Source organism: Phocoena phocoena, chromosome 18, assembly GCF_963924675.1.
Source record: "Phocoena phocoena chromosome 18, mPhoPho1.1, whole genome shotgun sequence".
NCBI classification, from domain to species: Eukaryota; Metazoa; Chordata; class Mammalia; order Artiodactyla; family Phocoenidae; genus Phocoena; species Phocoena phocoena.
Window position 1 is genome coordinate 30,330,681 of NC_089236.1, and position 12,969 is coordinate 30,343,649.

Below are 12,969 nucleotides of genomic sequence, written 5' to 3' on the forward strand. Positions count from 1 at the left end.
ATCGGGGTCGCACGCTGCGCCTGGGCCCCAAGCTGGAGCGCACCCATCCACTCGCCCCTCCAGTCCGGCTGCTCCTGACAGCACCCCACCGGTCTGGGATGTACCTTTCCATCTGCTGCTGTTTCCTCCTATGGGCCCCTGCCCTGACGCTCAAAAACCTGAACTACTCCGTGCCCGAGGAGCAAGGGGCCGGCACGGTGATCGGCAACATCGGCAAGGATGCTCGACTGCAGCCGGGGCTTCCGCCCGCAGAGCGAGGCGGCGGTGGCGGCGGGCGAAGCAAGTCGGGTAGCTACCGGGTGCTGGAGAACTCGGCGCCGCACCTGCTGGACGTGGAAGCCGACAGCGGACTCCTCTACACGAAGCAGCGCATCGACCGCGAGTCCCTGTGCCGCCACAACGCCAAGTGCCAGCTGTCCCTCGAGGTGTTTGCCAACGACAAGGAGATCTGCATGATCAAGGTAGAGATCCAGGACATCAACGACAATGCTCCCTCCTTCCCGTCGGACCAGATTGAGATGGACATCTCAGAGAACGCGGCCCCCGGCACCCGCTTCCCCCTCACCAGTGCGCATGACCCCGACGCGGGCGAGAACGGGCTCCGCACCTATCTGCTTACGCGCGACGACCACGGCCTCTTCGCGCTGGACGTCAAGTCCCGCGGCGACGGCACCAAGTTCCCAGAGCTGGTTATCCAGAAGGCCCTGGACCGCGAGCAGCAGAACCACCACACGCTCGTGCTGACCGCTCTGGATGGCGGCGAGCCGCCGCGCTCGGCCACCGTGCAGATCAACGTGAAGGTGATTGACTCTAACGACAACAGCCCCGTCTTTGAGGCGCCGTCCTACCTGGTGGAGTTGCCCGAGAACGCCCCGCTGGGCACCGTGGTCATTGATCTGAATGCCACCGACGCCGACGAGGGTCCCAACGGCGAAGTGCTCTACTCTTTCAGCAGCTATGTGCCCGACCGCGTGCGGGAGCTCTTCTCCATCGACCCCAAGACCGGCCTGATCCGTGTCAAGGGCAACCTCGACTATGAGGAGAATGGGATGCTGGAGATCGACGTGCAGGCCCGAGACCTGGGTCCCAACCCCATCCCGGCCCACTGCAAGGTCACTGTCAAGCTCATCGACCGCAATGACAACGCTCCGTCCATTGGTTTTGTCTCCGTGCGCCAGGGGGCGCTGAGCGAGGCCGCTCCGCCCGGCACCGTCATCGCTCTGGTGCGGGTCACTGACCGAGACTCGGGCAAGAACGGGCAGCTGCAGTGCAGGGTCCTGGGCGGAGGAGGGGCGGGCGGCGGCGGCGGCGGCCTGGGCGGGCCGGGCGGTTCCGTGCCCTTCAAACTTGAGGAGAACTACGACAACTTCTACACGGTGGTGACTGACCGCCCGTTGGACCGCGAGACACAGGACGAGTACAACGTGACAATCGTGGCACGGGACGGGGGCTCGCCTCCACTCAACTCCACCAAGTCGTTCGCCGTCAAGATTCTGGACGAGAATGACAACCCGCCTCGCTTCACCAAGGGACTCTACGTTCTGCAGGTGCACGAGAACAACATCCCAGGAGAGTACCTGGGCTCGGTGCTTGCCCAGGACCCTGACCTGGGCCAAAACGGCACAGTGTCCTACTCCATCCTGCCCTCGCACATCGGCGACGTGTCCATCTACACCTATGTGTCTGTGAACCCCACCAACGGGGCCATCTACGCCCTGCGCTCCTTTAACTACGAGCAGACCAAGGCTTTTGAGTTCAAGGTGCTTGCTAAGGACTCCGGGGCGCCCGCGCACTTGGAGAGCAACGCCACTGTGAGGGTGACAGTGCTAGACGTGAATGACAACGCTCCGGTGATCGTGCTGCCAACGTTGCAGAACGACACGGCTGAACTGCAGGTGCCGCGCAACGCCGGGCTAGGCTACCTGGTGAGCACCGTACGCGCCCTTGACAGCGACTTCGGTGAGAGCGGACGCCTCACCTACGAGATCGTAGACGGTAACGACGACCACCTGTTTGAAATCGATCCATCCAGCGGCGAGATCCGCACGCTGCACCCTTTCTGGGAGGACGTGACGCCGGTGGTGGAGCTGGTAGTGAAGGTGACTGACCACGGCAAGCCCACTCTGTCGGCGGTGGCCAAGCTCATCATCCGCTCGGTGAGCGGCTCTTTGCCCGAAGGGGTTCCCCGGGTGAACGGCGAGCAGCACCACTGGGACATGTCGCTGCCGCTCATAGTGACTCTGAGCACTATCTCCATCATCCTCCTAGCGGCCATGATCACCATCGCCGTCAAGTGCAAGCGCGAGAACAAGGAGATCCGCACTTACAACTGCCGCATCGCAGAGTACAGCCACCCGCAGCTGGGCGGGGGCAAGGGCAAGAAAAAGAAGATCAACAAAAATGATATCATGCTGGTACAGAGCGAGGTGGAAGAGAGGAACGCCATGAACGTCATGAACGTGGTGAGCAGCCCCTCCCTGGCTACCTCCCCCATGTACTTCGACTACCAGACCCGCCTGCCCCTCAGCTCGCCCCGGTCGGAGGTGATGTATCTCAAACCGTCCTCCAACAACCTGACTGTCCCTCAGGGACACGCGGGCTGCCACACCAGCTTCACCGGACAAGGGACTAATGCGAGCGAGACCCCGGCCACTCGGATGTCCATAATTCAGGTAGGAGACTCTTAGCATAACTGGGACTTTACATTTTGCTGGGTTTGGAGCTGTCCTGAAACCTTTGGAACAGGACTAGCCACACTGCTAGTAGCAGTGAGAAGGGAACTTTTTTAAATGAAAAGGATTTACACTTTTGCCACTGCATGTACAACATATTCTATACATAACTCCTCCCATGTAAATAGTCAAAAATCTACAAGATGTAAATGTCTTACTTTTGCATTTTTAAAGTTTATTTTTATAGGTTTTAAAATGTTATCAGGGTTCAGTATTTCATAGTTTATTTTACTCTATTTGTTGGTCTACATTTCTCTCCACAACAGAGGATTACTATAGAGAGAAAAAAATTGTTTCAGTTAATTGACTTTAATTGTTTTTTATTTCATTAAAAAAATCTGATGGCAAAAGAAAGAAATGTATACCCCAATATTAAGAAGTAAATTACCTGAAGCACAACATAGCAACCGGTCAGAATTCCAGAGCCTGAATCAATTTGATATAAGGTTTCACTCCCCACTCCCGGAAAAATATCAGTTTTTATATTTAAAAAGTGTTTTATATTTAAAAGTGCTCATGAATCTCATTTATTCTTCAGCTGAAACTGTAGCACAATGCATTAGTGTAGCTTAAGGTTTGGAACTGTGAATTATGCTCTGAAGATCTTTCAAAAGTTTGAAAAAATATAGGCTCCGGATAATGACTAGTATCTATCTATGAAAAGTTTATATTTATTTTGTCCTGTGATTTTTTTTTCCTGGTCTTCTTCCTTGGAGTCATTGAGGGATGAACAGAGTACACTAGAGGGGTGTACTCACTCTGTGCTGTTGAAAACAGGAGGCAAAGTTGCACTAAAGACACTTGTGCCAAAAAGAATTCAAGGATGCATTTAGTTTGCATACTGAGTATTTTCAGTATATCTAGGTGATATTTAATATATATTAGATAGTATAATTTAAGGTTATTTGTATATGAAAAAAAACTGACCCAGCATGGACACTAAACTCTAACAACAGCAGGTGACTATACTGTATCTAGTTACTACCTAGTTTCTTTTCTCCACATGCTGAGTTGTGTTATGAAAAAAACTTAATTCTTGCTTATTATGAATGCATGTTGCTACAAATTACTCTGGATGAACAATACTTGAAATACAAAATTGAGTTTAACTAAAAGTGACATTTTGGGAGGAAGATTAGTCTGGGACAAATGAAAATAATTTGTTCACAGTTTTGTGCTTTGAAAAAGCAAATACTGTTTTTATTATTAAAACAGAGTAGTACGATTTCATAATCTTATACTTTTTAACATAAGTGTAACAAATACTAAAACTCAGCAGAACATTTTCTTATAATAGGGTAATGTCCTTGTAAAACAGACTCGTACTTGACACTACCGAATACTAGAATATCCACTGTAGTATTAAATCACATTTTTACAGTGTTTACTACACACCAGTAATCATGAATTTTTGGAGATCTATATAAAACTGAACAAGATATTCCTCCCATAAAAACTGTAGTTTCTATGAAAGTCTATGAGTGTGTAAAACTGGTATTTATGATAATTTATTTAGAGGGATATATGTTAAATATATATATATATAGATCTTTTGCAGTCATTTTATAAATACACATTTGTTATATACCTTTCTTATATTTTTACCATTGACAGTTAAAAAGATATCACAGAAGGTTAATGCTTAATCTTTCACTTCAAGTACTATGAGTTGAATTCTTATTTAGGGTCCAGTAAAAATGAAGTTTGTGCAGTAGAATTCTCAGCAAGCCTGAATCCTGGTCAGATTAGTGAGGAACAATGTTGGATAGAAGTATCCAGGAGGTTTTGAGGGACAGGGGTCCCTATACAGTGTTTACACCTTACTGTTCTTGAAGCTGGTCATTGCCCAAGGGATTGATGATGATGATTCCTCTCATTAGCAGTAAAACTTGAGCCAAAGCAAATCTCTCTCTCTCTCTCTCTCACACACACACACACACACACACACACACAAAGGGAGAGAGAGAGTTTAAACAGCAAACAAAGGAGACAAACTTCCTTGCTATTCCCTTACTTCTGGAATCTTAATTCATGCCATAAAGACACAGAAAATGTTTAAGTTCTTGAAATTGTTTCCATAGTAGCTCAGTTGCCCATATTGCTCCTGCCCTGAAAATATCCTCAATATAAAATGTTAAAACAGGCTCTTTTTTTTTTTTATTGAATTTTTGTTGTCCTATAAGGGATGCCTTTTAAATTGCTAGTATGTTAGTTTCCTTTTAAATGTGTCAGGTTTTTCTCAGTGCCTATTATGGAGAAAAGAGTAAGCTGACTACAGTGACCTTGCTGTCTTTCTTTTTTTTTAAACTAGTGTGCTGCATTTTGTGCTGATGTGACATGCCCAAATTAAAGTGTTCAGGTATCCCATATTCTTGTTTCAAGTGCATTTATTAGCTTGTGTTTATTTAACACAGCCTGCTGAGGAAACACACTATTAATCTCGTGTATATTTCTGAAGGAAGAATTTTAATTCACAGTGCAACTGGGCTGGCAGCTACTAGGTCTGGTTTATCTTTATTTTCCAGCATCTTGGGTGCTGTTTAGAATATTCCCAGAGTATTTCTATTGATGGAATGAAAATAATATCATAATTGTTTTGAGATATAATGGTAAAGAGTGGTGATATGAAACAGGAACTTTAGGACTTAAAAGACTCATGTTACAGCTCAAGTTCAAATTTCTCAAAAGATTTTGTGTGAATCGCAGGGTCTAAAATCTTAAGATTAAGATATATAGGTTTGGGAGCATAAGAGTATTTTTATTGAAAATGGATACAGAACAGTCATGTAAACTGGTGTAAAACAGTAGTTCAGGAGAAAGTATTTTATGGCAGATTTTCTTCAAGTTTCTCAGTCCAAGTAAAGTCAGTCTATGAAGTGTTTAAACAATTGACTAGTGATTAAAATATCCTCAGTGGTGTGAATCATAATATAGCATTGTTATAATGAGATATTTTATTTATTTTAAAGCTACAAAAGTGATTTGTGAAAAATAGGAACACTGATTTTGTGATAGGTAAGGCAAACATATTATTAAGCAAATTTATAAAAGCACTCTTCATAGGAGCAATTTCCATGTGAATTATTTCATAGGTTAATATGAGAATCCGAAATCAAGTAGAGGTCATTACTAATTGTAACGAGTAACTGCTAATCGTGGTTTATCAAGAATTATTTGTCCCGGGGTAACTTTTCAACAGGTGTTTTCAATGAAGGTCATGCTGCGAAGAGGGAGGAGGCTGGGGACTTCTCACTGGTGGGAGAAATTTCCAGTTTTGTTGGAACATCTGTATTTTCAGATTTTTTTTGGTAGCACGTAAAATGTAGTCATTTTAATATGCTGTCATAGAAAAAAATATATTGAGCCAGCAGAATAAGATCTATTGAAATACATTTTTAAAAGGTATACATTCTTACACAGTGTTTTACAGTTCAGTTTTAAAAGATTCACATTTTGGTTGACTTTAGATTTTTTATGCTGGAAGAGGAAATCCTTTTGATATAACTGGATGGCCTTTTCAATAAAAGCAAATTAAACACTTATAATCAATACAGATATATAAAAATGAGATTGAGGAATAGAGGGCTAAAGTATCATAGTGTAGACAATAAACTCAGTATTTTAGAATGAAAAGGTGAAAGAAAAAGTCTTTCCTAGCAACATTAACCATTGTCTGCCTTGTTACTACTTCTCTAATACAAGAGATTCTTGGCTTGAGACTCATCTGAGTTTTCAAGGCCATGATCTTCAAAAATTCATACTCTAGTATGTTAGTGATTTCAGTAACAAGCACAAAGTGTGTGAAAATTTTTTTCATTTACGATTTTAAAGAGTTTTTACAGTGTTATTCCAATACGGCACAGTTTGATCAATTACATGCATTTATTTCCATAAACTTGATATACGTCTCTATTTCTAGGGGTTTGGTGGGCTGAGAAGGAAAGGGATAGCCCTTTCTTACTGCATGCTTCTAGTACTATCTTGTCCACTTTTCTTTTTTTTTTAAGTTTTTTAAAAGATAGGATTAATTTCTACTTCAAATTAACATGAGTACACAATCATAAAACATATATTTCTGTTTTACCATATATTAAAAGTAGCACAAATGAAGTGGAAGCAAGTTTAACTAAAAAGATAACGATTAAAGTGGTTTGAGTTTCTTTGGAGAAGAGTTTAAAATCCAAATTATTATAATCATTCTTAATATATTATTTTTATTCTTAGTTTTGTGTGCACCCATGAAAATCTCAGCTTCAACGTAAATCTCTGTACATTTCTCTATTTTATAATAATATAAAAACACATAACTTTTTTACTGTATGAATTAGAAACCTGAGAATCTCATTTTCAATATTAGTTGATCTAACTACTCATGAGGTATTAACTTCTTTACCGATTAGTTTTTAGTTTTCAATACAATTCTCAAAATATTAGCTAGGTAGTACTTTATCATCCTTACAGTCTTATCCTTACATTCTTATCAGTCTTTTAAAAATGTAAGAGTAAGATGATTTTTAATTTTACTTAAGGTCTTTTAGTGAGTTCTATAATTTTACTTGAATTCTATGACTGAATTTTATAATATCAATAAATATTGCCATATAGAAATCTGCACGGATGACTTTGAAATTTTATTCTTGGCCTCATCACGTTATTTAAGGTTGTGTGCGATCATGAAAAATATCAGATCATAGAAAAGTATGCCCTAAAATTCCTATCTCAAGTTCTTGAACATATTTTCTAGTCAAGAAAAAAATTGTACATGTTCTAAAACATTACCTATTGCCTATAACTATATTGATCAAGCCGCACCCAAAAAATAAACTAAAAACATATTTTCTAGAAACTTTTCTTTATAAAGTTGATATTATAATGCATATTATTCATTGTTTTATGGTCCACAGATACACATTTATATATGAGGCTAAAATAAATGAATTATTCTTAAAAGAATCCCAAATATCATCCCCTAAAGGACTAAGAAATATACATATTTTAAAAGAAAAACTCCTTAAAAATCTCCAGATAAATATTTAATATTGTTGAAAAATACAGTGTTTATACTTTATCGTGTTTCACTACCATTGTCAGCTTTCAAATTTTACACTGTTATTGCTGCTTGTGTAATATAATGCAGTAAAAATATATCTATAAAAGATGTAAATTAAGAAAATATTTTAAAAAGTTTAAGATTAATAAAGGTTACATGCATTTACTGCAGTGAAGGTCATCTCTGCCCATATTTATGAAAATGTGAGGAATCAAACTTCTTAGCAAAATTAACATGCGTATATGTGTATATATATGCCTTTATATTTTCAGTAGAATATACATAAATACTCAAGCACAAATATTAGCCCATTTTTATACTTTTTTAGTTCAAAGGTGGTTCTCCTCTTATTAAGGATGAACTCAAACCTTTATTTTTCTTTGAAAATATTTTAAAACTTGATGACTCACTGTTTTAAAGCTTCAAACATTTTGAAGTTCCTTAAAGTAGAGCTAGTTATTCCAGAGCAATTAAGGAACACCTGGTCTTCAGTGAACAATAGGTTGGAGTTTATGTAGATTAAGAGAAAAAAAAAATCATGCAAGTTTCTGATTCTTTGGTGAGGATGGTGGGATAGCTGGAGGCACTGTGAGAATATATGCTGGGAGTCTGATGATGAAACAACAGGACGAAGGTGAAGCCACTAGAACTGGGTTCATGCCAGTCGGGAAGTGAAGCTTAACACCCCTATGCCAAGAAGTCTTGCAATCCACTCAATTCTTACAGATGCACCTGCTAATTATGATATTAGTCATTGCTCCAGAATGTGTTCCCTTCAGTGATACTTCTGTTTAATAAATCCCACAGGGCATTATCTTAAAGCCATATTTTAGTAAAGCCATTAGGGAATTTTTTTTTCTATTGAATTCCTTCAATCAATGACTCTATATTTGTTAGAGAATAGCGTCAAGATAATTTTGCCTATCAATTTGAAGAGAGTGTGACTTCTGCCACCCACCTACAAAACACTTTTAAATCTTCATCAGACCTACAATAATTTATTGTCAACCAGTTTAGAAGAGGAGACGCTGACAAGAATTTCCTTCAGTGGCACACAGTATTTTACAGTTAGTCATAGCTTTCACCAGTAGCTTTGATGGTGATATATTGCTTTCCTTTGGTCTCCTGAAATAAAGAATCTATAATAAAGGAGTCCTTAATGACATCAACATTCCCTACCGTGACTAAGCAGAAGCTTGCTATCACCTCCTTGCTACTGCAGAAGTATAAATTCAATATTTTTAAGGTAAAGCAAAAAAAAAGTAACAAAATACAAATGCAAAGTTGTGGCAGTGTAGGTGGCATTTTTCACTTGTGTGCTCCATGGTCTTCCAGTGATAGACTGTAAAATTGGTTTCAGACAGTGTTTGAGAAAATCTATTGATATACATGTGACACACTTCTATTTGTTCTGGTTCTAGTGACATTCTGATTACTGGTATTCGGAGGCTCTGCCCTGGATATATTCCAGGGAGCTTTATTGTATTGAAATGACTCTTACAGTTCATTGAGCATCTAGCATAAATGTACTAAATATGATTGGCACGTTTGCATTTATTTATTCAAAAAATAAAGCAGTTAAACAGGATAATTATGGGAAAACGCATCATAACAATAAAAGACCATTTAAGTTAACAAGCTTTGTGATCAAAGGATAAATACAGGTTGGATAAATTAGACTTTAGATGTAACTAATCTACATAAATAGACTTTGGTCTGATTAGGGGAAAGGAATATATTAAAATAATTTAATGGTATTAGAAATGCATTTTATTTCAGACATTATGAAATATTTAAAAATGAGTTATTTTCTTTATGTTTCTATTTGATGAAATGGTCATGAACCATATTTGTGTTAAATGAAAAATGGGTAAAGTAAAGATGACTATTATCTTGTAAGCTTCTGTTTGGTAGAATACACCCTGTCTGAACAATATTTATTGTCTTTTAGACTGTTAATGTTTTTGATTGATTTTTAATTAGTGGCACACATTAAAGGGACCATTTAAAGGACAGTTTCTTGTTTACTTCCTTTATCAGCTAAAAGTAACCTTTGTAAAATATGAAAGTGTGAGCATTAAAAGTCTATTTCAAGTTTTCAAAGCTATATATTCATAATTGTTTTGTAGGTATATACTGTTTTTAAGAAACACTAGATACATGTTTGTAAATTATATTAATACTTAATGTAGGCAATGACTTTATGTTCTCAAACTTTCTAATGCTATTTTGATGGCATATATATGTTTAAATAACAGATTTAACTTAGGTGACTCAACTAATTTCTTTCCAACAACTGTGGTGCTTAGGTATGTTTTCTTCAGCTTCATTTAGTGGTAATTTTTAAAAATGTAATTTAAGCATAAGTCATCAATTGGTATACTTCTTTACAATATTTCTACCTGAATCCTTAATAATCATTGCTAAGCAATGATTGGGTTGGACTTATACCTAGAATTTTTATATCCTCCAATTCAATAAAACTCAAATTGAAATATACACATATATCCTAAATTTTGATATTTCTTTTATAAAGCAGAAACACAAGTATTTTATTGTAGGCAGACATGTTCACAGGGTCAAAATTTCTTTTTTTATTTTTATAATCCAATTTTGGACAATGTCTTAGAAAAATTCTTAAATTTTTATTTATTTGCAGTACAAACACTTGTATCAGTTTTGAAACCTAAAATTATAGTTTTCACTCTTAAGATATTTTAATTCCCTTTCTCTTCACAGACCCCAATATAAATACCTTTGCTGAAAGCTCTTCATTTCATTTACCACAGAATATTTTACCAGAATATACTGAGATTATTTTAGGACTGCATATTTGGTAGACTTTTGTTATTTTTCCACAACACCAGAGCAATTGCATATACAGAGCTGATACTTATAAAGGCAGTTCACCTATAATTACCATGAGAAGGATTATCTAACCACAGTGTAAAGTGACCAAAATGCACTTTTACTGATGTCCCCATTTCAGTAGATGAGGTAACAGTAAGAAGTTAGAATGCTTGAGAAATAATATGTTTAAAATCTTAGCAAAACTTACTAAGAAAAAATGTTATCCTTTAGTATTTGTAAAAACAGGACTTAACTTTAAAACGGGATATTTTCCATTTCAAACTTGATAGTTGCTTAGTGATACATCTTTATATAAATATGAGGCATAAAGGTTTCCTGAAATTTGAAAAATAATTAGCTTTGATTTCAATAGTTCTATCAGCAAAAACCCAAAAGATTATCTAAATATTGGTGAATTCTATTACTGTGTCTTCTTGAGGCACAAAATTCTCTCTATTTTGCTTTAGCAGTTTTGCATCTAGTTAAAAATAGTTTATCCAAAATTAACTTATTGAATTAAGAATGTGAATAAGAGGAGTTATAATTCATGCAAAATGAAAGAGAAATCAGCCATCTATCATTACTAACATTCCCATTAAGACAGAATTAAAGATTATATGCAAACTTGCCTTCACATAGTTTGAACGCAAGACACTTGATTTCTTTATTTTTATTATTATTTTAGCTTTTCATGACCTTATGTAACATTAATGAATTGCTTTTTCTTTTTATTTTAAGCCAACACTTACACTCTTATTTTAATCTTCATTGATTAAATCAGAAATTTCTGATTAATGAGAAATTTTGGAGGAATAGTTGACTCTTACTTGGCATGGTATATGCATGGAATGCATTTGTAATTTTAGGAACTATGAAAATATTTTGGTGCTAATGCATGAACCTAAATGTAGATAAAGACAGGATGACTGAGAGCAGATATTGTATGAAAAATAGGAAATACTTTAATACAACACATATATTGAAAAAATAGTTTATAACCTTGCACTTTTAGTGTTGGCAGATGCACGGATAGTAATTATTAGCTAAATTTCGAGATCTTGAACTTCTAGAAAAGCTACTATTTATTCCTAGATAATAATAAGGCAGGAAATAATAGAACTATCTATCCTAAACAAAAGAGAACTATACTAAACAAATCTCACTCACAGGCAAGATAAGGGTTATTGACAAAAGCCTACTCTGCAGTGTGGCCCTGATATCAGATGTGCCAATACCAACAAATGAAGCAAAATGGCTAAGTTGGGAGAAACTAAATGACAGGAAATACATTTAAGGAGACATTTTTTTTTCTGATTTTGAGCAATAGACTTTCCATGATTTTTTTTTTATAATTAAGGCAATTACATATTTATTTGGGTTAGAATGCATGCCCGGTTCCCTATCTCAAAACGCTATTTGTTACCACCTGTGGCTATTTCTATTTTTAAAAAGAAACATAATTACTATGAGTCTCAGCAGTCTTAGAGTAAATTTTTGCAATTACAATGCTTCCCTTGGGCAGATGTGTGAAAATGGCAGATTAATTCCTGCCAGGATCTTTCTGTTCTTCGTTCATTTTTAGGTTTGGTGTTACCTGCTTATTAGAGTGGCTCTGTTTGCTCTGGTTAAAGGTTATGTCAGTGTTTCCATAGTAAATCTCTAGAAATGAAGATCCACAAGTCAGCCATTAAATTTTGCCTTAGGTGAAAAGTTGACATGTAACCTCTCAGCAAAGGAGTAGATAATATTTTCCATCGCACTCCTCTGTTGTCTGGTTAAGTTTGAAGTAAATGGTAGTAGGACCATTTGGCAGTGTTGAGAAAGCAGGACTTAGACTAGCAGGCAAAAAGAAAAGTGCACTCTTTTGAACTATAAAATAATATCTAGTCAACAGAAGTGGATGGAAGTATTTTAATTCTGTGCTTGATCTTAAAGCTACTTAATGCATAAGAATTTTAAAGAGCCACAATAAAAATATTGAGGGTGGATAGCTAACGAGATTTAACATTCTATCAATTTCCATTCATTCCTTCTTTTGATTGTGATATGCTAACTCTATTCTTTTTTTCTTTTTAATTGGGGTATAGTTGCTTTATAATGCTGTGTTAGTTTCTGCTGTACAACAAAGTGAATCAGCTATATGTATATATATATATATATCCCTTCCCTCTTGAACCTCCCTCGCCCCACCATCCCACCCATTTAGGTCACCACAGAGCACAAACCTGAGCTCCCTGCGCTATACAGCAGGTTCCCACTAGCTATCTATTTTACACGTGGTAGTGTACATATATCAATCCCAATCTCCCAATTCATTCCACCCTCCCTTTCCCCTGC

The 12,969-nt window shown here is 38.0% G+C and overlaps 1 protein-coding gene across 1 annotated transcript in view; it reads left to right on the plus strand.

Annotated features, from left to right (window-relative positions):
• Positions 1-12,969, plus strand: part of PCDH17 (protocadherin 17) — a 100,080-nt gene continuing 87,111 nt past the window's right edge. Inside the window, exon 1 of the mRNA XM_065896174.1 lies at positions 1-2,672. Within this exon, the coding sequence (XP_065752246.1) occupies positions 99-2,672 (2,574 nt within the window). The 5' untranslated portion in view covers positions 1-98. The remainder of the gene's footprint in view (positions 2,673-12,969) is intronic.